Source organism: Lactuca serriola, chromosome 4, assembly GCF_051521515.1.
Source record: "Lactuca serriola cultivar US96UC23 chromosome 4, Lser_US96UC23_V15, whole genome shotgun sequence".
Classification (NCBI taxonomy): domain Eukaryota; kingdom Viridiplantae; phylum Streptophyta; class Magnoliopsida; order Asterales; family Asteraceae; genus Lactuca; species Lactuca serriola.
The window spans coordinates 22,339,097-22,364,395 of record NC_136411.1 but is presented as its reverse complement, the minus strand read 5'-3'; the positions used below and the strand labels follow the sequence as shown (position 1 = coordinate 22,364,395).

At 32.0% G+C, this 25,299-nt stretch overlaps 1 protein-coding gene and 1 long non-coding RNA gene across 3 annotated transcripts; one reads left to right on the top strand and one right to left on the bottom strand.

The window, feature by feature from the left end:
• Positions 1-2,884: 2,884 nt before the first annotated feature.
• Positions 2,885-22,377, bottom strand: LOC145101172 (agamous-like MADS-box protein AGL27). 2 transcript variants are annotated; one of them, XM_079038344.1, is made up of 7 exons: positions 22,052-22,377; positions 4,667-4,712; positions 4,516-4,577; positions 4,327-4,432; positions 4,130-4,171; positions 3,650-3,691; positions 2,885-3,182 (listed from the first exon to the last, which is right to left on the bottom strand). In XM_079038344.1, the coding sequence occupies exons 1-7, from the start codon at positions 22,243-22,245 to the stop codon at positions 3,057-3,059; spliced, it is 618 nt and encodes a 205-aa protein (XP_078894470.1). In that variant the 5' UTR covers positions 22,246-22,377; the 3' UTR covers positions 2,885-3,056. The 2 variants fall into 2 exon arrangements, with proteins under 2 accessions (XP_078894470.1, XP_078894469.1); XM_079038343.1 differs by having other exon boundaries at positions 4,667-4,733; positions 22,052-22,374.
• Positions 3,047-4,099, top strand: LOC145101173 (uncharacterized). Its single transcript, XR_013705504.1, has 2 exons — positions 3,047-3,184; positions 3,746-4,099. It is a non-coding gene; the product is annotated as an uncharacterized LOC145101173 (long non-coding RNA).
• Positions 22,378-25,299: the final 2,922 nt, after the last annotated feature.

Here is a 25,299-nt window from a genome sequence, read left to right as displayed (position 1 = left end):
TAAAAATGAAAAAACATTTAAAATACAATACATTCATATATTTTGCATCAAATATTATCTATCAAAAACAAAAATATTTAAGGTCAAAGTTGAAGAAAAAAGACTTCAAAAACTCAAAATTGGACTATCAATTTGGGACGGAGGTAATATTATAATTATTTTAATTTAAGTTTACTATGTATGTTGAAAATTAAAATAAAACATATTCAAGACACTTTTGACCCATGTTATAATTTGGTAATTAAATATTATATATAACTATTAAATTACGCAAAAATCTTTAAAAAAGACAACAAAAAACATATCTAGGAAAAAATAAGGAGAATGATTTGATAGGGTAAGATACTTTTTGAAATGTACACATTTAGTCCTTATTCTTTTTTTCTTGTAAAATAAGCCTTATACTTTATTTTTTGTAACAATGCAGTCATTGTGACCGACTATACCCGGTATACCGGTCCTATACGAATTTTCTTTTAGGGAAAATGACTTGATAGGGTAAGATACTTTTTGAAATGTACACATTTAGTCCTTATTCTTTTTTTTTTTTGTAAAATAAACTCTCATATGTTATTAATATGTACACATTAGGTCATTTTCACCGGATCTACATGTTTTGCTGATGTGGAAGCACAAGTGGCATTAAATAACAATTAATTAGCTTAGTCATCGGAGGTGGGTGATCCTCCGGCAACAAGAAAAGGGCGGCGACCCTTCTCTTTCTCGTCTCTCTTCCTTCCTGTCGAACAACAACAACCAAACACCCTTTACCTGTTGTGTTTCTCCGATCTATCTCTCTTTGCCTCCATCTTTGAGATATGTTGCCAGAAAAAGAAGAAAGAATCGATGAGGGGGCTACCAGAGCAGCTCCTCGCCGCCAACTACCGTCTCTACTTCCTCCTGCCTCCCCATTCGACCTTGTTGTTTTTGCCATCATTCCTCCTTGCTACCAGTGATGTGTAGGAACACACAAAGGAGTCGCCGGAGATCGGGGTTCTCCCTCTTTTTCATGATGAATAAAAGTTAGAAAAATCTCGTTGTGGATATGTGGATGCCACCTGGGTATTTCATTTCAACAAAATAAAAGAAAGGGAAAATGACTTGATAGGGTAAGATACTTTTTGAAATGTACACATTTAGTCCTTATTCTTTTTTTTGTAAAATAAACCCTTCCACGTCAGCAAAACCTATAGAATCCGGTGAAAATGACCTAATGTGTACATATTAATAAAGTATAAGGGTTTATTTTGCAAGAAAAAAAGAATAAGGACTAAATGTGTACATTTAAAAAAATATCTTAACATATCAACTCATTATCCCGAAAAAATATAATAGGTTTTTTCACGATCAAAACTCAAACTGTATAACCTAAAAAAGGACAAAATTGCTAAATTGATCTACAAAATTTTTTGGATAAGGTTCAAAAAAAATTTGGAAAAATCTAAAATCAAAAATTTTGTATGGTTTAGGCCCAGACAAATCCAAAATCAACAATTTTGTGTGGTTTAGATCCAAAAATACTTGAAATGGTTTTTATTTCTTTTTTATATATTTTTCGTATTTTTATTTTAATACTCTATAAAATAAAAAATGAAAAGAAAAAAATTTGCCCGACTACCCTACCTATGTCATACCATCCGTCCATCCCTTATGTATCTTTTCTCTCTATCTCTCTCTCTCTCTCTCTCTCTCTCTAACCTAACCCAGATGCCTATTCGATCTTCATCTTTAAAAATGTCTACGAGACTAAGCCATCTTCCGCCTCTAGCCAAGCCTCCATCGGCGACATCTACTCAATATCGCGTTCCGACTTCTTCATCCAATCGACACCGAATTCTTCTGCAACTCTTTTTGTGAAAGACATTGTAGCCACTCTACTGGGTTGTTTGCGCCCAATTTTACCCTTGGTAGTGTACATAGATACAGAGTCACCTGAGTTGTCTTCTTGGAACCCATTTCTCCGATCACCACAAGAACCTGGTTGTCGTGTACATCTTGGAGTCAATTACTTTTAGTTTGTAGATTTTTAGAGTTTGTATATGTTCTTAGAGGGAAAGTTTGACCCTTGACTAAAAGTCAAGACTTTACCGTCATTGGAACGAAGGCGGTGGAATGGGAGCTTCATCTGCGAAGTCTATCAGGTCCGGTGATGGGGCTTTAGGGTTTTCCGAAGCGATCATTGGGGTAACTGATGGCTTAGGGTTTGATACTCCCAAGTGTTCTTGATGTTTTTATTTTGATTTCGAAATGGTTTTGATGGTGAACAAAGATGAAGGATCGGAGATAATGATTCTGTGTTGTTTATTTGAAGAGGAGGCCTTGAGATGTTAAAAATTATACTAATTTTGATAATACTGTAACAGAGATTTAATCAAATTGATTTTTTTATTTTATTTTGTGAAGATTGCAGCTTAGTTGAATTATAATGGAGATTCTAGTTTGGTTTTCTCTTTTTCATTAGATCGATGATGATAGTTTAGTTGAATTATATGGGTTTAGTTGGGTTTTATGTTCATATGTATGAGTGTAAGTTTTGATCTGCAAGTGATGAGTGATGAAGAAGATGGGAAATAGAGGCTAGGAGAATGTGGGGTAAGACGGAGATTGGAGATAGGTAGGGTGGGGTGGGATTTTCTTTTTACTTTTTTTTTTATATAATTGATTAAACACTCAAATAAATAAATAAAATGTAAAAAATAAATGATAAGGGTGATGTAGTCTTTTTAAATTTGTTACGACCAAATTCACATCACATTTCTAATTTAGGACAAAATTAACAAAAAATTTCTGATTTTGAACCTTCTTAGAACCCGAAGGACCAATTTTGTAGTTTTGACTAAAAAAAAAAAATAAATCAACTTGACCATGAAGCATTGGATCACGGTTTACAGAGATACCTACGTATCTGGTAGTCACACACAAACACAATCCAAACATATTTCATCCGTTCATCGGATTATTATTGCCATCGGCTTATGTTATACTATTTCCCATTATAAACATCTGAATCTGATTTGCAGTTGCAGGGATGAAATTGAAATTGAAGAGGTTAGGGATTAGGTAATAAAAAGAGGGAGAGTCAGATGTTGCGGCGAATCCATCTGGTTAACTGAAAGGTCGTCGTTCCGACCTCTACCTCCACCTCCACCCCCAATCCCAAACACATTCTCCGCTGATGCATTCTGTAAGCGAAAGATCCACTTTAATTTTTGCAATTTCATTATAGTTTAACTTTCAATTCAATTGATATAAACTATATTTACAACAATAGAAATCGCTACCACACTCCAAACAGGCAAACATAAACTGTATGCAGCAAAGCAAGAAGACATCAACTTTGTCTTTCTTTTAAAAACTAGAATACTTGAAAAAGAAGCTTGGAAATTATTTGATTATAAACGCAAGGAAGATCTGATAAGTTATGCTAGTTTTTCTTTAGTTACATGAATCTAAATGATCATATACTTTTTAGGCATCATGATAAGCAAATAACTGACTAATTTCTCCCCTTCAATGGTTAAAAAAAAACAGAGGGTATTTGGTAGCCAAAAGCATTGTGATTTTGTAAATTCTAGCAACTTAGAATATTTCACCCTCAAATCTTTACAAAAATGAAACTTGTTTCAATTTCCAAGGGTAATAGATTTACCTGTTGTATGATTTCTTCCTTTTCTTTGATTAAATCCTTCTCCTGTTCACAATCACAATGATAAATGTAGATTAGACTGATGTTGTGCTTATGCAGGTTGTTACTTGGTATGATTGGTATTAAACATACACAAACAGGAGAAGGAGAAGGGGTGCATCATGTATGTGTATGATCTTAACGACCTTGCAGTTAACCAGATGAATTAGCCTCATCATATATACAAAAAATAAAGACTCTGGTTGGATTTCACTAGCAATCCACTGAATAATTATATGATTAAGTGCCTCTATTTGTGTAAGACTCTAAAAAGATGAATGATTGTTTTCTTTATCTATTTGGTCATATGCAGTAAGCAACCAAAGGAATGTGGCATCAAGGTTCGATAATGTTGTCTTCAGGTTCTTTAATTTGCAATCAGCAGCAGAAAATAAAATTGATGTCTTTTAGTTATGTAGTTCAAATTGTTGCATCTTTATATACCTGTTGTTGGAGGGTGGATACATACTCCATCATCAACTGTGTCTGCATCAATCATTAACCATAATCACTCTCAATATATCAATATCATAATAAGATCCTACTAATCAGTGACTAATGCAAAACATGATGAAAATAATTCAAAAACAAAAATAGATAGGTATCTTTTGAACAAGTAGCAACAAATGAAAAAGGATCACCTTTCTTGACCTTGTTTGCATAAGAGCAGTATCAAGTTCTTCTTCAAGTTGTGTCATCTCAACCACAGAGAGCTCCTCATTATTACTATTATTCTCTTCAACAAGCCTGTGCAAAGAGTTGGGTATCATTAAAATCATTATCTTCTAACTTACCATTGTGTGTGTGTGTGTTGTATGTTTACGTATTACCTGTCCACCATTTGTAGAAGCTCTTTACATGTTTTGAATTTTGTGCACTTCAATGGAAGTTCCTGTAATACATCTCAATTATTAACTCATATTTATACAAAATATGTATATATTGTGAAAACAAGGAATTAAGAAGTTGCACGAGGCTTACTGAATCTTGGCCATCTACTTTCATGCTTCTGTTTTCTGCTTCATACCTAGCAAGAATATGCTCCACACTGGAACATATATATATATATATATATATATATATATATATATATATATATATATATATATATATATATATATATATATAAAACATTTAAACAAGTAACAAATAAGCATGAAATGTAGAAAGAAAATAAATTCAAAGTAATTAATAAAACATTTAAACAAGTAACAAATAAGCATGAAATGTAGAAAGAAAATAAATTCAAAGTAATTAATAAGCATGATTAGAAGGCAAAAATTTCAGAAATCTTGAATCCAAACGACTTATAATTAGCATATAGTTTGGAGGTCCTAAAAAGTAGGTGTTTAGTTGATATTAATATTAATATTCACAAGCGAAAGTGAACATGTGTGTGGATGTCTTGTACAAGGCATGATATAGTTTAGTTATCTATAATTTATATCTATATGTAACATGTTTGGTTCGGATGATTTTACCCCTGCTTCTTGTTGGTTGCTCGTGTGTTGATTTTCTGGTGTCATGGTGACAATTGACATGGTGACCGCTTAATTTTAAACCTCGGTTCACATAACAACATTCAAACATGGTGAACATATATAAATTATTAATGATTGATTCGTTTACAATCATATTCGTACTTGTTATTTTTTTGTAATGTCAGATTCATCAGCTGCAAAAGTTTGGTTTTGGAGTCCTTAATTAGGGTGTTGTGGTTTTTTGGTGCCATTTATTTTTGGACTTCTTAGGTGTTGTAGTGTTTATTAAGATTAGCTTCTATATTTGAGTTTTAGGTGAGGTAGTGTTTATTAAAAAAAATAACCCGAAAATCATTTTGACCTAACCTACAAATATTATTTGATGGTTTTATGCCCCCCAGCATATTGAAATCCGGACATACCATTTGTTATGTGGAAAAAAAAAATTGTGCAACCCCTCAAGATTTTTTTCTAGGCTTGCCCCTGAACACATGCGTAAAATAATGAAATTGTTTTCCAACTTTATACAATTTTATGAAATAGTTTAAAAGAATTATTTGATATAAATTCATAAGTATTTTATATAAATAATAAAACCACTGGATTGTGGTGAATTTGTAAAACATGTGAAAGATAGGATGGATAATCTATTGACCCATATTAAAATCCTGACACTATTTAGCCCCTGTGGCCATAGAGTTTTGTCTGCATTGGCTCCAGGGCATGAGGCGTAGCCTCATTTTCGCAGCGGGGATTAGTCGATACACGAAAGCTGATCCGGAAACCCTCGTTAAGGAAGTTCCCATACAAAAAAAAAATAATAAAAAAATAAAAAGTAGCTTAGGATGTTAGTATGTAGGCATCTCTATATTATGTTATTACTTAAAATAAATGTTACATCGCCATTTCAGTAATTTTGACCTCTATATAAACTACTATTTCAATGGTTAAACTTATTTAGATAATTTTTTTTTCATAAATTTAACTAATTTGCCTTATTTTCTAAAATATGTTATAAAACCTCGTCATTTAATTAGTCTTTTTGTAAACAAAAACAGTTGTTTAATATGAATATATAAATACAAGTATATCGCTTCATTATTTCTTGTACATCTCTTTATTTTTATTCTGCCAACTTATTGTTTCAATATTTTCTTTTATCCCTCGTTCATAGAAAATAATCACCTATTATTACCCTTTACTTTTTAAAAATAAAAATAAATAAATGTATAAATATGTAATATAACAATTATATAAAGTTAATAAAAAGAAAACTATTTCATTAATTAAATTCAAACAAAACTGAAGCATATTAAAATAGTACGTCACACCTCATCTTAGGTCATATCGTCGTCTGAATATATGTTTTGAATCCTTATTTGTATTGCCGAACAAATCGTCCTACAAATTTTCATCGATAAGAGTTAGATGAGTATTGTAAATGTGTTCTACCAAATCAGCATGACGGTTTTGATGTCCAATGCGGTCGTATAGTTCCCTTGTGCTCGCCATCAATTCCGGCGTACTAATACATACTCCTTCGATTATTGGTAAATTTTCGTCTTCGTTGTAGTGGCCAATCATTTTTCCTTCATCTTCTAAAATAACCTTATGCAAAATGGTGCATGCATGCATCAAGCTATGCATTCTTGTATGCTCATATGATTGTGTTGGGACTTTAAGTATTTGCCAACGCCTCTTAACGTCTCTTAAGAACTTCAAATGCTCGTCTAACATCCTTCCTAGCTGATTCTTGGCCCGCCTTAGACTTTAATCGTTTTTCGTCGGTTAGACATGAGAATGTTTTCACAAATGTAGTTAACTTTGGATGTATCCCACAAGGTAGTACCCACACTTGTATGGTGTTCCATTCACTTGCAACGACAAATCATACGATTTCTCAAGGTAGATATTGTTGAATACATATTGATGATTGGTCTAGAACATTGATGACGTTGGCATCTGGTGCATCAAAAATTTCATGTCATATCCAAAGATCATGCATGTGACGCCAATGCTTCTAAAATTATTGTCGACTGTTTCTTATCACCTCACATATATTGACTGGGCCATACATTATGGCACATTAGTATTCCATGGAATCCATGGTTGTCTTTCATGTATCATATACAATTGGTTGACGTCGTTAATTTTAGGTTTGTGAAAGTATCGGTCACGATAAAGGATAATCAAAGCTTTAGCAAAAATGTAAAGATATTCACGTGTAGTTCGCTTCGACTCTACAAATACTCTTTTTTTTTTTTTTTTTGGAAAGGGAACTTCCCTAACGAGGGTTTCCGGGCCAGCTTACGCGCACCGACTAATCCCCCGCTGCAAACATGAGACTTTGCCTCATGCCCTGGAGTCACTGCAGGCGAACCTCCATGGCCACAACAAATACTCATTTTATGAGTCATCTTCCATGCCCAATGCAAAGACGAATTGCCGATGTAATTAATGTTTAGTCTAATGGTTTGCACGTTCCTTTTCTATAAGGGAGGAGGGAGTTAATGGTGGTTTGTGCAGCAGGTTAAGACTGTACCAGGGGTTTTCGATTCCATGCGAAGGCGAAAGGAGCAAGTTGTCGACTGAGCGACAGTGGATTGAGACGGTACCGGCAGTTTCCGATTGTATGCGAATATAATACATATAAAAATCGATGAACATGGGGGCGCCAAAATTTTATATTTTTGGGTCTAATATGTATAAAATTAAAGTAGAGAGGTTATTTCTAACAAAAAAATCAGGAGGGCCACAACCCCCCCCCCTGCCCCTATAAAGCTCCACCCTTGGAGGAGTGGGCTGTCGATTGAGCGAGTTGGTACACCCGCAAATCTTAAAGGCAGCAGGTTGCTTGATGCTTCTGTCTCTCCCTCTCTACTATTTTTCTATACTCTACACACACCAAACATGGAGGGGTGTTTTTTTAAAAATAGTTACACTTTGTAGATGATGGAGGCGGCTCATTTAGGAAAAGGTAGGTTTATGGTTACAACTTTCAAAAGGTTATCTAAATGAGTTCATGTTCTATTTTAGTCCCTATAGTTTATAGATTTTATTAAAACATATTTATTTATTTTCTATCTTATTTTTTTAATAAATTGTGCATATTTTATTTAAAATTATATTGTATATGATATATGATAAAGCAAATATTATAAACGTTTTTAAAATATGATAAAACATACTTTAGCAAAAGTTTATTTTTAAAGAAAAAAATGCTTTGTTATGTTTTGTTTTATTTTATATTTTTTTTTTTACTTTAATTAAATAAAAAATAATGATATGGTAAGTGGGTTGAATGAGTTGAAACAGATAGAATTTCTATGGTTGTGGGTTCGGAAAGATGAAAAAGAGAGAAGAGAAAAAAAAAACTCATGTGAAGCTATATTAGTGGGTTGAGTGAGTTAGAAGGGAATAACTCCTTCTACCCTAAAAGAGAGCAAGGTGTGAATCTCTTTCGCTCTTCCTTATTGTTTATTATATAGGGAGCACAAAGCCATCGATTTTTTTGGGAGGTATCGCCAGTACCTCCAAGTTGTGCTTCCGTGATTTTGCGGGCTCATGTGGATTCATTTTTGGAGCTTTTGTACAGGTTTTACAAATCTCTCTCTCTCTCTCTCTCTCTCTCTCTCTCTCTCTCTCTCTAATGTAATTAATCCCAAAGAAAACATATTGAGACCTCTATGATAATAATAAGCATATAAATATTAAATGCATACATGTGATTAGGGATGAGCAACGGGCCAAACCCGGACCAGACCGGCCCGAAGACCGAAAACCCGAAGACCGAAAATCGTGAATTTTCTTACCCGAAAACCGGACCGTTTTTGGATGTACGGGTTCGGGTTCGGTCCGGTCCCCGAAGACCGAAAATCATGAATTTTCTTACCCGAAGACCGAAAATCGTGAATTTTCTTACCCGAAAACCGGACCGTTTTTGGATGTACGGGTTCGGGTTCAGTCCGGTCCGATCTCGGATACTAAACCGGGTTTCGGGTTTTGGACCGAACTAGGCTTTGAAATTGGGACAATGCGGGACTTTACTTAGATCACGTGCAAATGAGGTGTTTACAAAAAAATACAAACCTTATTAACATTTGGAACAAATAAAAATTACACTATTTAGCACAAAAACTACACTTTTTATAAAAAAATGCATGTTTTAACAAAAAAGAAACAACATTGTTAATAAAAAAATTGCATTTTAACAGCTTTTTTGGGTAAAAAACAACAAAAAACAACATTATTTATAAAAAAACTGCATGTTTTTATAAAGAAATTTGCATGTTTTTATAAAAAAAAATTTGCATGTTTGAACAAAAAATAGCATGTTAGATACATTTTTTCTTGTAAAGTGATAGGAACAAACGTTGATCAAGATCTATAAATAATGTTACAATAAAAACATCAAGTTTTATACATAATGTTATATATAACTTTAACTAATAATTCAATATCCTTATCTATATATTTTAAAGAGAAATTTTTTTTCGGTCCGGTCCGGGTTAAATCCCGTATTCCGGGTACGGTCCGGTCCAAACCCGAAACCCGATTAGCGGTAAAAACAAAACCCGAAAACCGGCCCATAAATATGTATATCCGTTCCGGTCTAGGTCCGGTCCCGGTTTTTTCCGGTCCGGTCCGGTCCAACGGATCATATGTTCATCCCTACATGTGATTCATTATGATTCATTTTTTCTTTTTTCTTTTGTTTTTTTAGGTATATAATTTTGTAAACTTTTCATTTTTTAATGCATGATTTTTTTAACGGGGGAATTTCATATATGTCCCTCTTAAACTTCAAAATATCATACCCAGCTTAATTTTTCAATATCATATTTATCCTTCATAAACCTTCAAAATATCATATTTTCCCAAATCCTTTTTTATAATATTTTTAATATTTTATAATCATTTTTATACCATAGAATTATTATAATAATTAAAAAATTTAACCATATTATCCTTATGTCTATGATAATGGAATGTGAACTTCAAAGTTGTTGGAATGTCGCCCTCTTAACAAACAAAAAGAATCATCTTCTACCCTCTCTATGAAATGTATATTTTGATTGTTTAATTTTGATTGTTGTTGATTATTATCATGTTGTAGATGGAGGATATTTTAAATATTACCATTGATATTTTGATGTTTAAAAAGTACATATACGATATTTTGATATTTAAGAAGGGCATATATGATATTTTGATGTTTAAAAATGACATATATGATATATAGAAATTTTATCAAGGGTAAATATGATATTTAGAAATTAAGTTGGGTAAATATGATATTTTAATGTTAAAGAAGGGTATATATGAAATTCTCTTTTTTTTTTATTTTAGATTTTTTTATTTATTTAAATTAACAAAAGTTTTTTTAAAGAAAAAATGTAATGTTTTATTTTATATTTTCTAATTTAATTAAATGACAATTAATGATGAGGCAAATGGATTGAGTAAATTGAGAAATATAGGGTTTACATATGTTGTTGGTTGAAAAAGATGGAAGAGAGAAAAACAACAAAAGGTAGTGTGACATTGGGTTGAATAAGTTGAGAGGGAAAGACTCCATCCTCTTTACGAAGATACACGACTACGCCTCCTTCCCCCCCTCCAACTTTCATTATTTACAACTTTGGCCTTGATTTTAATTTGTTTTACAAATTTAGTATAAAACACTTTTATAAATTCCCCACGACTTTTCCTTGAATTTTACAAGTTTGACATAAACTTTTCTTGAAACTTATTTTTTCAAAAATGCTTAGTTTTTTTTTTAATTGAAAATATTTTTGCAACTTCGGTTACATCTTTTTTAAAAGGTGTTATTTTCTAAGAATCCGTTAACAAAAATTTCCCAACTTTTTTAATAATTGTTGGTGATTTAGTGTTTTCAGCATATTTTAGTATAATCATAATTTCTATAATGCTAACTTTAGTTTACTAACCGAGATTGGAGGTGCGAGGTGCACACTCGAAGTATTAAATGTTGATTTAGGTATATAGTGGGTCCAGGGGCGTTGCCCTTGGCGTGGTCTAGAGGCAGTGCCCCTAGCGGGGTCCGAGGGGCAAAGCCCCTTCAGGGCTCGGTGTAGCGCCCCAAAACCTAAACAAATTTCTATAACAGGAAAGCGTTCGAACATATATGTCCAGCCAAAAATAGGTAATGACATCATGATGATGTAAGAAACGAGTTTGTCCTAAAACTACCATTACAACAACTAATTTTGGGGCCAGTTTGGTGTGTAACTGCTTTTAACCACCTTCTTCCTTGTATAATAGGAAGACGAATATTCAAGAAAATGGTTAACAACTTTGATACCCAAAATTGATTCTTTTCATTTATCTATCTCACCAAAATCGCAAAACAACAAGATACTTTTCTGTATTTCGAATTTAGAAGTAGTCTGAATTCCAAGTTATTCTTGGATTATCCCAAATTAGATTTCATGATACCTTATGCTATAAGGTCGAAATCACATATTTTGGAAAGTTTTGCAATCACAATCCTTGAATTATACAAGTTAATAGTGATATTCTTAGACCCAAAATCTAACAATAACTTTAGTTTTTATGTTCTTTAGAATAAGTTTTTTTACCTAAACAATTTGTTTACGTGTTTTTACACCTTTGTTATTTTTATGAAGTATACATCTATCTTTTTGCATAGTTCTTTTAACACTTTTTCGTTTTTACATAATAACACCTATTTCCCACTAATTTTTACATGGAAAACTTTAGGCAACGTACGGAGGGGTATCATTACTAACAATTATGAAAGAATGGACATAAGTTTTGTTATATTATATTTCAGGTAGTGTTTATAATAAGATTATAAGAAAAATCAACGAAGTTGATGTGTGGTTTAAGTTGGACAACTTTTTTTTAAACTTTATTTTCTAGAGAATTTTACATATTTTTTTCATGGTTCTTTTAAGATTTTTTTAACTTATACAAATTAATACCATACTTCCTTCCAAAAAATTTACAAAAACAGTTTTTTTTGCAGCAATTCACAAAAGTACAAGGATCAACCAACTAGTTAAACTACAAAAGAAACACATTGGGAAAACAAAATCAAGGCCTAATCTTCGTATTTTAATAAAAGAATAGTTTTAATCTCCTTTTAACATGTGTCATCTTATTAGGCTTTTAATAAATACATATTTTATTCTACTTTTGACATGTGTCACCCTATTAGTCTTTTTAATTAATGCATGTTATTTATTCACATATTAGTTTTCAATTTTCAATTTTAAATTTTAAATTTCTCATTCTAATTATATTAAATTATTAACATTACAATAAAATTAATACAAATTATAAGATGATATAATTTATATATTTATTTAAATTAACAATTATAATTTTATATAACTAAAAAAATATTTTAATTAATAATTTATTTAAAATGTTTGATTAATAATTTTGAGTTTTTACTATAAAAGTTTAATTAATTTTGTAACCGTGATTTCCACGGGTTATAAACTAGTAGTCCATATAAACATTTATGATTAATACTATATTCCTATTGTATTACCAAAATAGATAAAATAATGGGTAAAATATGTGGGCCAGATGTCTAGTATTGGGCTACTTAACTACATAAAAATATACATTTTTAGAAGACGAAGATAGTGCCACATAGCTCTTCCTTACAAATATATTTTTGTCTTACTTTGTGAAAATACTTACAAAAAATGGATATTATGTTTTAGGTGCTGTTTGATTTTCTGAAGCAAAAATTCATGAAGTCTGATGACCACCGCTGCAACCCTCTGTAGTAGAAGAGGTGGATCAAATGGTTGCAGACTGTAATAAGAAGCGTGTTTGTTTTTTTAATATCTGCATACTGTTGCAGATATTAAAAAATTAAAATAAACTAATTTTATAAACCAAAAATAGCTTTTTCATATGTAAAATTTAATAACGTATAACATTTCGGTAAAAATTAATGATATTCCAGTAAAAAATAAAGATATTTTAGTAAAAAATAATGATATTTAATCAAAAAATTATCATTATTGAATATAAAAAAACAAAAAATAAATTCGACAAGAATAAACAAAAAAAAATGTGAAATGAAATTTTAACAATATATAATTAAAATTTCAACAATAAAAAAAGAAGAAGAAGAGGTTGGAAGAGGCAGTACAAGTGTTGCGTCAAACAGAGCATGCGCAGAGGTTTTTGACTCAGAAGACTTGTAAAAAAAACAAACAACTGCGAGATGAAAAGTGTTGCGCGTGTGCTGCGCCAGGCAACAATAAAAGGTTTGAAGAAGTTTTTTTTCCAAAAACAAACAACACCTTAGTATCAATATGCAACACCTTAGTGTGTGTGTGTGTGTGTGTATATATATATATATATATATATATATATATATATATATATATATATATATATATATATATATTCATGTTTTCTAGTTAAGCAAAAACACACTTTAGATTCTGTTTACTGTTCTATATTTTCGTAATCAGGGAAACATATTGCATTCTATAGATTCAAGCTCTATACACATAAAATGATAGTACCAACGGGCCTTTGGCCTAGCAAATTCAAAAGTTGACGGATAGATTTCCATCACTCAAAGGTTGAGGATTCAAGTCTCGTTCTTAATGAATTGTATAAATGTAGGAGTAAGAGTAATAAAGTAGCAGCCCTTGAGTTGATTATGGAGCCTCCTTGCCTTAAACCCTAGTTTACGGTGTATTTTGCTTAGATCTCATTCTCTACACGTAAAGTTTGCAACTTTACGTGAGGAATAGGCTTGGGAAGGGTAGATCTACAGATTTGAGTCCCTGCATGTCTCAAAATTCCTCTGCATGTATGAAGGATCGGATGGACTCGACGAGTCCTTTGAGTGGACTCGGCGAGTAGCTTGAAGATGAGGAGGAACTCGACGAGTGGGATGAACAGCTCATCGAGTCGGATGAAGTTGGGCATGAACTCGCCGAGTTGGAAGAACAACTCGGCGAGTTGGATGAAGATTGTCTTGGACTCGGCGAGTCTGTTCTTGGACTCGGCGAGTCAGGTCGCGAAACCCCAAACCCTTCGAGTCGAGACTCGAATCAGTGAGTCGAATGGAGACTCGATGAGTTGGACAGGTCAGGACTCGGTAATCGGTAGACTCGGCGAGTCATGGACTGACTCGGCAAGTCGAGTCGCGAATAGAAGGACTCTGAACATATGAGCTCGGCGAGTCAATAGGGTGACTCGGCGAGTAGGGTTGACCTGGGAGGTTGACTTTGACCAGGACTTTGACTTTGGCAAGAGTTGGCTTAGTTGACCTTTGAAGGTAAGTTAGACTAAGTGTTATGTTGATATTGGTAGCTCGGGGAGCTAGTGGAGCAGCAGTTCGGAGTCAGTGGTCAAGTAGCGGTCAAAGGGATTAGCAGCAGCAGTTCAGCAGTATCAGGTGAGTTTCCCTTTGTATGAATGGGACTACGGCCACAATGTCGGCCCATGTAGTTATGAGTAGAAGACCCGGGGGTTAGCCCTAGGCACAATATGCTAGTATGATATTCGGGACGAGGTCCAATGATAGAGGGCGGGTGCCCAAGGAATGGTTTATGTGATAGTTTATACTTGTTGTCTGTGTGATACTTGTATGTGCCTGGTAGGGAGGTGAGTGTGGGCGAGGTCCCGTATCTCACCAATAGCAGAGTGTGGATGGTGTTCCACATCTCAGTAGCAGCAGAGCAGGGGCGAGGCCCAAGTAAGGGAAGGAGTGAGGGTGGGTTGGGCCCGTACCTCACTATCAGTAGGAGCATGGATGGGGTTCCATGACTCATCAGTAGCAGGACAAGGGCGGGGCCCAGAGATAGGCGAGGCCTTAGGAAAAGATCCGTTAGTATGTGTTTAGATCATGTGATGTGATGTGATATGTTTATGTGCTATTATATGTTAGTGGGCGAGGCCCTGTGATAGGCAAGGCCTAAGTGAAACAGATCTGTATCCGAGTGGGGCTCGAAGCCAGGCGGGGCCTGGATCGGCGGGGCCATTATAGCGGGTGAGGCCCGAGGTAGGGGGCGAGGCCCAGGTTAGCGGGCGTGGCCCAGTATGTGCATTATGTGGTTATGCATGGTATGTGGTAGGGTGGGGAACTCACTAAGCTTTGTGCTTACGGTTTTCAGTTTTGGTTTCAGGTACTTCCGGTAGCGGATGATGGAGCTCGGGGTGATCGCATGGCACACACCATAGTTTAGATAGCCTAGGAATGTTTACTCTGATAACGAACATGTATTTTGGGAAACTAATACTCTATTTATGTTTTGAAATGATGAATCTGCTTAAAGTAATGTTTTACTAAAAGAAATTTTTCGTCTTCAATTTTGGGATGTTACAATTCACTTGGGGAATGAATGTATGAAATATATGCTACTATGGTAATATATATATATATATATATATATATATATATATATATATATATATAGAGAGAGAGAGAGAGAGAGAGAGAGCGAGAGGTAGGTTCAAATGTTTCTTACATTTATTGTGTGTCAGAATGCACCAATAAGATTTTGGTAAAAATTACTAGTATATTAAATGATATCCATACTTATAATTATTTTTTATGGAAACTAATTAAATTCGTTATTAATGTCAACAATAATATTCTCTTAGAATAAATTGCATCTAAAAGAATAAGAGTATATTCTAGCAGAATAAGAGTGTATTCTAGTATAATACACTCTCGTTCTTCATATTCTATGCAACTTTATTGTATTTTAAGTGAGTGAGTCCTGAAACAAAAAACGAACACATACATAAAAACCTAGATGCGAATTCATTCTGAAAGAATGTTATTGCTGACTTTAATAACAAATTTAATTAGTTTCCATAAAAAGAAAATTATAATTATGGATATCGTTTAATACACATACAATTGTGGAAATCATTTAATATCTATCTTTATTTAACTAAATAATTATTAAATTTCTATTAAGGTATTCTAGCACATAATAAATGTGAGAAACACATTAATCTAGCCCTATATATATATATATATATATATATATATATATATATATATATATATATATACACATGTGTGTGTATATATATTCTCTTGTAGATAAAAACATATTTTCTTATTACATTGTCATGTTAGTATGATTATAAATATATTATGAGGTAAGGAAATAGTTTAACATGTAGATGGATCTTTAGACGTAAATGTTTTATTCTTTTTTGTAGTTTTGGTATAATATAAAGTAACGCTTGACCTATCATTGTATATTATTGTTGTTTCTATGACACTACGGTATAACCGAGTATCCTTTTGTTAGTATGAAAGTACCCCATTTTGTATGAAGGATGTTTTGAAAATGAAAACTCTTTATGCATACTTTGTTTTGATATTGGAGTGTTACAAGTTGATATGGAAGTCGTGGGTTAAGAGAAGTATGCATATCCCATGTGTGGGAAGCTTTCCCTGGAAATCCCTTTGGGGTCTGAGTTTTCCCCATAAATGAGCTCGAACTCGGGGTCACCATTGAAATATTATGGTGAGGCTTCCGCTGAATCATTTGTCGTTTAAAAAAAAGTATGCATATGAAGGTTTATTCTTAAACTTAATTTAGTCATAAGGAAAGGAGGAATAATAGTTGACTAGATCTTTTTGGTCGTAGGTTAGCCAACTATTAGACACATCCTAAAAATAAATAAGTGCCCAATGATGTAATATGGTATGTAAATGAAAAGTATACAAGTTTTGTTTTAGAAAAAGGGTTGTAAATATGAGAAAATTTTAACAAAAATGTGGAATTATGAGAGCAAATAGAAGAGTGCAAGGATTATGCTCCAAGTTTACATGTTTAAAGAAACGTGTAAGGGTCCAAGAAGAAAGAGAAAAACATAAGATGTTTCAAGAGGTCTGACCTTTAACATTTTGTAAAAGTAATCAAAGGGTAGCGAAGACCCTTTGTAATGACATTAAAAGTTGGTTGATGGGTTTCAGAAGGGGATTACAATACATTTCATTCATGTTAACCTTAAGAAGGCATATAGATGATACATGTATAAGATGTGTATCTAGATTGGTTGAAAGTTGAGTGTCTTAGTTGATAACATCACAAGTATGATATATATTTGATATATATTTAGTAAACTTTACCACCAAGGGGATCCCAATTAGAAATGGGTGTGATTTTCAAGGCTTGTATGGACTTTTTATGTTTATTATATGGAAAGTGAGATTTCCTTAGGATACAAATTTGACTGATTTTCTTATCACGTTTGAATCAATTTTTGTTTTTGTTCTAACATAAGCTTTAATCAATTTCGATTCTTATATGAGTTTTTAATCAATCATAAAATGAAAAAAGACATTGTCATGAGAATGATAGATGTAATTTTATATAGCACAAACCATTCTCTAAGAATGAGAATCACATTCCAATTGATCTTCTTATCATTCTTATCATTATGTAGTATCATTCCAATTGATCTTCTTATCATTATTATCATTATATGAGAATATAGTATAAAACTGAAATCATATTTGAGAATTTATATATGTGAGAATTATTTTTTTGGTGCTAATATAATTCGAGAAAGAATAAAAGACATTCTTAAGAGAATAAGAGACATTATTGAAAGAATAAGACATAAATTACAAGTGTACAAGTTGTATTCTCATCATTGAAAGAATAAGATAGGAGTTACAAGTATAAAACCGACATTTAAAGAATAAGACATTCTTGATAATTCTCATCATTTTTACCTTTCGAGACTGATGCATATGTGTCTTTTACAACAACAATAAAGAAATTTCAACCCCTCCATATTTTTTAATTGAATACTAGGTAAGCCTCAAGTAAGATGGAGACCCACCCCTTCATTATTTCTAATAAACCAACAGGTCTGGAAAAGAGAATAACGATGCATAGGGTGTGGCTGTTTAGTTTGAGTTAAAGGTGAAAATAAAAAATAAAGAACATATTCTTAACCTCCTTCATTATAATCAACATGAAACTTAATTTTAGCTTTTGATGGAGACCCACCCCTTCATTATTTCTAATAAACCAACAGGTCTGGAAAAGAGAATAACGATGCATAGGGTGTGGCTGTTTAGTTTGAGTTAAAGGTGAAAATAAAAAATAAAGAACATATTCTTAACCTCCTTCATTATAATCAACATGAAACTTAATTTTAGCTTTTGAAGTTTCTGATTTTTGCAAAATTCATTTTCTTGCTCGTTAGCATTTTACTCAACAATTGTTACTTGATCTTTCATTACAATTATACACCAATCATTATTGTTGATTTGACATTTAATTCGACATACGAATATGGTAATATGAGCCTAATGATATGATGAAGAAGAAATCAATTGACCATGATCTTCATATAACCAATAAACACGATCTTCGCAAAATTCCTTAATTAACTGCTTTTATTTTAGGTTATTAAAATAATATTATACAATCGCATATATATATATATATATATATATATATATATATATATATATATGTATATACACACACACACATTAGGTGTAAGACCAATGTATTACATGGGTTAATTTCAAAAAATTAAATATAAATGTCTAAATATTTAAGAACTTTGGATTTATAAGAAAATAAGAAAAATTATGAATTATTAAAATTGATTTTTTTATCTTTTAAATTTAAATAAATAAACAAAATAAACTAATAAACTTTAATTTGAAAATTTTGAAATAATAAGGTAAGTCCAATAATGAAATTGATATTCATTTATTACTATATTTATTGTAATTATTACATTAAAGTATTATATGTAATTTATTAAAATAGAAAAACCCATAAAATGATATATGTAAAATAAATTAATTTAAAATAACCACAAAATGACATTTGGCAAAATGAATGAGAGTGCGACATGTGACAAAAAAATCTTTATTTATTAGAGTACTAGTTTATAAACCGTGGGAACCACGGTTACAAAATTAATTAAACTTTTATACTAAAAATTCAAAGTTATTAATCAATTATTTTAAATAAGTTATTAATTAAGAGATTTTTTTAGTTCTATAAAATTATAATTATTGATTTAAATAAATATGTGAAATTATATCACATTATAATTTATATGCATTAATTAAGAAGTTTAATAAGGTGATATATGTTAAAAGGAGAATAAAATTATTCTTTTATTATAATATATATATATATATATATATATATATATATATATATATATATATATATAGAGAGAGAGAGAGAGAGAGAGAGAGAGAGGGGGGGTTCAATTGAGAAAAAAAAATTGAGAATAGGGGAATCATTCTCACCCACCCATTTATTTTTGCCGCAAAAGCTTCCGTCGTATCAGCGGAAATGGGAAAGGAATAAACATGTGTTTTCCAACAAAACATGTTTCCTTAAACTATGCTAAACATTACTTTAATATATACGAAAACATAGTTTTTTCGTTTTTTTAAGAAGCTATTTTTATTGAAAAATGATTTTAAATATACCAAAATTCATGATTTATTTATTCTCTACAAATAGACATCTATATTGATATAGTTTTAAGATAAAATAACTTTTTTTTATATATTTTCAGCTATCTTTATTCATAAGTGAATAAAAATGAATCAGATGTTTACTACAGTACATTCATTATTCACTTATGAATAAAAAATATGATTAATTTTTTTACAATTTAAATATCATTCTTATATGAATATAACATATAATAAACATAGTATATTTATATTTAAATATTAGACGATGCATTCACTTGTGAATATTACATAGTATATTCACTTGTGAATATTATATAATATTTTCATATCTGAATATTACATAGTATTACATGGTATATCACATGTGAATATTAAATAGTATATTTACTTGTGAATATTAGATGATATATTCACTTATGAATATTACACACTATATTCACATATGAATATTACAATGTATTTTCACAAATATATATAATTTTTATATGTTATTCACATATGAATAACATACAAATTTGCATATTTGTTTTTTTGTTTTAATAATCATATACTGATTCAGGTGAGAAAACATATTAATATATGAATATAACGTGGTAATTTAGTTTATGCATTGCATCAAACAGTTAGAGTGCATACAATTCAACTTTTTTCAAAATGTTAATTGACTATTTAAATCTTATAAAATAGTAGATTGATAGAGAATTATATGAAAATTTTCAAAAAAAAAAAACGATTTGATCTTTTTCTAACCTCAATTTTGAAGTTTTATTTGATAATCGATGTTGAATGAATGGTGTGAAGTGGATTTTTTGTTGATTATCGATGATGTTGATCTAATGACGCTGGAAATATAGTTAATCGTGGATGTTGAAGATCTGATCGTATTCAAGCAGAATTGAAGGTTGGATTAAAAGAACCAAAAATGATTTTTTTTTGTTAACCGTTTAATCGTGTTGATAAACATGTTATTGACGAAGATCAATGATTGATTAACCTTGGATGATGTTGATGATGGTTTAATTGAAGAAATCTGGATGATTGTTGAAGGTTGGAGGAGAAATTTGGATGATGAATGATCGATTAGAAATGAGTTTGAACTGTTATCATACAGTTACGTATTTGAAATTGAAGGTTATTATCATAATTATAAGTTTGTCACTGTGTCTTTTTATATTTAGATTAAATGAGTGGCTGACAATGATTCTCCTATTCTCAACCTTTTTTATTTTTTCAATTGAACCCACCTCTATATATATATATATATATATATATATATATATATATATATATATATATATATATATATATATATATATATATATATATATATATATATCCTAGAAATAGAGGACTATAATACCAATATGATAGCTAGGGCATGATATATATGTTGAATTTAAATAAGAGAAATTAAATATTATTTTATTTTTTATTAGTTTCTACTCATTTTCCTCCTTAATAGGAAATGACACTCTGTATCCTTATGCATGGTTCAAGAAAGAGATGCTACATTACCAATTTGATAGATTAAAATGATTTTAAAACAAAACACAATGGTTGGCCATTTTCTGGGATCTCTCCTAAGAACCCTAGCAAACTAGTATTGAATTATTATTATTATTATATACATTTTTTTTGCATCTCCCTACTAATTTGAGTATTTCTATAAGGAATAATCTCTTATTATTAAAATCTAAATATTATATTGGAGAGAGGCCCACACAAGTCTAAAGTGATATTGGTCCATATAAAATCTGAAGGCATTTAATATTATACTTGTTACAAATCGTGAAGATTTTGAGATATAAAGGTTATGTCCACTTGTATGATAAGAATGGTTTTGCTTCGTATCATGAGAATTTCATGACCGAAAATCTAAAGTAAGAACAGTCTTTACAAAATTTATATTTTCTTATTCAAAGACAAAAACAAGTCTGAGGAAAAACGTTAAAAATCATGTAATTAATATATAACAATGAACCAAAATAGCTTAGCAAAAGAACAATTATAAACATTCAAAAATGTGTTGTTAATTACTTTGTTAGTTATTATCATGACAGAAATGGAAACAAGTGGGAAGCAAGCACAACTTAAATAGAAGAAGACATTAATCGAATCTAAGTAGACGTCCATTACTTTCACGCACTACAAACGACTTGAAACTCCCCATACCACCAAAACAATGGAGCCTTCGACCATATTGTGGTTGCGTGTTATGTTATATATGCATGGTTAGACCTAAAATCATTTGTTTATTCCCTAAAAATCTCGTACACAGTTTATATAACTAAAGGTGATGCTCAGGAAAACGAGTATATATATATATATATATATATATATATATATATATATATATATATATATATATACGAACAGATTTTCAGAGAGAAAATCGAAGTAACATAACAAAACGATGAAAGGCACCTGTTAGCAGTACGGCCGTTGCAGAATTCATATAGCTTGCCGCGGGCGGAGAATACGATGACGGCGACATCGACGTCGCAGAGCCCGGAAAGCTGTCGTGCTTTCTCAATTAAACCTGTTCTCCGCTTCGAAAACGTCACTAGCCTGCTACTCTTATCTTCGATCCGCTTTATTTCGAGCTTCCTCCGCCCCATTGTTTCTCTCCCGGCGAGGCGAAGTTTCTAGACCTAATTTCTGTCGACTTTCTCCTTATATCTATACGTCTATAAATATCTCATATGTGTTAACTGTTAACTAATCGCGTGTGTTCAACGGAGGAAGCATGACCAGTAAATTTTGACGACCACTGCTACAGCTTCTGATTTAAATAAATAATTTCATAATTCTATTTTGTCGTTTAATGTCGGCAAGGAAATAACATTAATTGTTTGGTCATGAAGCACTATTTTTATTTCATACTAGTTTACAACATTTATTTGAATCATGGCTTATAAAATTAATTAAAATTTTATAATAAAAATTTATAATTATTAATTAATTACTTTATATAAATCATTATAAATAAGGTATTAATTAAAAGATATATCAAAAATTTAAATTTATTATAACTTCAAATTTAACATATAATTAGTAAATGTAAATTTGAATTTTGAAATGAGTTGTCTAATATATCTACATAACATATGATATAATATTAATGAAGAGTTGTATTAGAGGGACATTTGACAAAAAGAGATTAAAACTATTAACTATTCATTTATTAGAATAAAGATTAGAGTAAATTACACGAATGGTCTCTATAGTTTAGAGTAATTTGCATGTTTGGTCCCTAACTTATTTTTTTAATTCAGAAAATCCCTACTATTTGTTTTGTTACACACTTGGTCCCTGTCTTACCTAAAAAGACTATTTTTCCCTTGATTTTTGAAAGACCCTGAATAATGGTTTAGTCTAGGCATAGTAGTTAGTGGTAGTGGGTGTGTAGGATGATTGCTTTTGTCTTGAGTTTACAGTCCATATGTGTTTACGGCCGTAAACTCCTTACGACCGTAAACTCCTTGCGGTTGTAAGTCATGGCTATAAATAAGGCGTTGTGTCAGACTTTTAAGGTTGTTGATGCCTTCGTGTTTTTCCCAAGTTGTATATGACGTTTTGTTGTTTTAAAGCGTATGCAAGCTTGGTTTCATTCGATTATTGTTTATTGATTCGTATTGTGCATCTGTTATTCGTTTTGATCATTGGTAGATCCGTTTTCGGGCTTTACAATTGGTATCAGAGCAAGACCAGTGTCAAAGACGTCCTACAGTTGCGTTTTTGCTCAAAACGATATTCGCAGCGAAAGAAGGGTTTTATTCCAGTCGATTTTCGTGTGTTTAAGAGTTCACGGTCCGAGCTTACGGCCGTAAACTCCAAGTTCACGGCCGCAAGCTATTCAAGGTTCATACACCGCAATCGAATCTATTCTACAGCACATCGAGTTCTTGACTTAAGGCTTTCAGAATAATATTTCATTGCATTAAAATTCTCAAACAAAATAAGTTTTTAACAGATAATTGGTCGTAATCATTGGCCGTAAACTCGGAGTTCTTTTAAAAATCATTGGCCGTAAATCGATTATCAGATAATCGACTTTAAAAATTGCATCATCAATTTCTTTGTTCCAGAATTCAAATTTTTCACGGGCCGTAAACAAGGAGTTTACGGCCGTAAACAGTTCTCGACAGTAAACCTTTTCTCGGCAGTAAACTCGTTTTTAAAATCTTAATTAATTAATTTTCGGAGTTCATAACAGTAAATTAATTAATTAAATTTTTTGTCTTATTAAATAAATAATTAACTTTATTTTAAAAATGGAATCACAAAGTCCTAATCAATATCAAGAACTCGATGCTGTGATGGGAACAACCACGCGCATTCCAAGACTCATGTCCGCTGATGGTTTCCCCGAGTGGAAATATAGAATTGAGAAATATATAAAGATGAAGGACTTCAAGATTTGGAAATGTGTTATAAAGGATCCAGTCAGAATCACCACTACAGTTGGGGGGCAGGTGGTTGACAAGAAAATTGAAAACTACACTGATGAAGACTTTGAGAGTGTAGAAGAACAAGAAAAGGCATTGGCCATTTTGACTATAGCCTTATCTCCAGACATTGCTCAAGGATTCAGAGAGTATACTTCTGCTAAAGCGCTGTGGGAAGCCCTTATTGAAGTATATGAGGGAAATGAAGACATGCGAGAAAGCCGCCAAGATATGCTGAGGCAACGTTTCAACATGTTTAATTATGTTCCCGGAGAGACTCTCGAAGCTCAACTGCAGCGATTCACAACTCTCAACATAGAGATGATTGTGGCAGGGACCTTCTATACAAAGTCAGAAATTAATAAGAAGCTACTAAATGCTCTCCCAAAATCTTGGGACATGAATGTAGTTGTGATTAAGAAGACTAAGGATCTCAATCGCCTTTCTCTAGCTGAAGTGATGGCTGTCATCAAAGCGTGTGATATTAATGACAAGCAGCGAGAGATCAATCTTGTGAACTCTTACTCAGCTGCCAATCTTGGCATTTCAACTAATAATGCTCTTTCTTCTTTCTCTTATACCCATGCAGGTTCATCTTCTTCTGCACCAGTCATTCCCTACCCACAAAGTCAACCTCTCGTGTCTACCCAAACTGCCCCATCCTCAAATGTGGCTTCCTCTTCAAAAGGAAAGGAGGGTGATGAAAACCTTGTCTTTGCAGCAGGGCTTGTGAATTGCTACAATGCACTTGTAGCTGGGGAGCTTCCGCCTCAATTGTCATTTGCAGATCTTGATCAAATCCATCCAGAGGACGTTGAGGAAATGGACATCACATGGAAAATTGCCATGGCTGTATTTAGGGCAAAACAGTTTGCCAAAAAGACAGGGAAGAACAATTGGGGAATGAGTGCTGACAAGAAAGTTGGATTCAACAAAGGAAAGCTTTGGTGTTTCAATTGCCACGAGCCAGGGCATTTTGCTCATGATTGCCCTCACCCCGATAGAAGGATTAATAATGACAGAACAATGGTTGATGTTGGGAACAACCGAAGCAGTAGTCAAGCAAACAATGAAAAGGCTATGGTTGCACAATCTTTTGATTGGGATGATCAAATACAAGCTCTCAACTTATCAGGACCAGAAAATGCTCATCTGGCACAGGTAAGGGATGATACTACTGCAGGGATTGAAGCAGCTGAAGATAGTGTGATGAAGCTACAATTT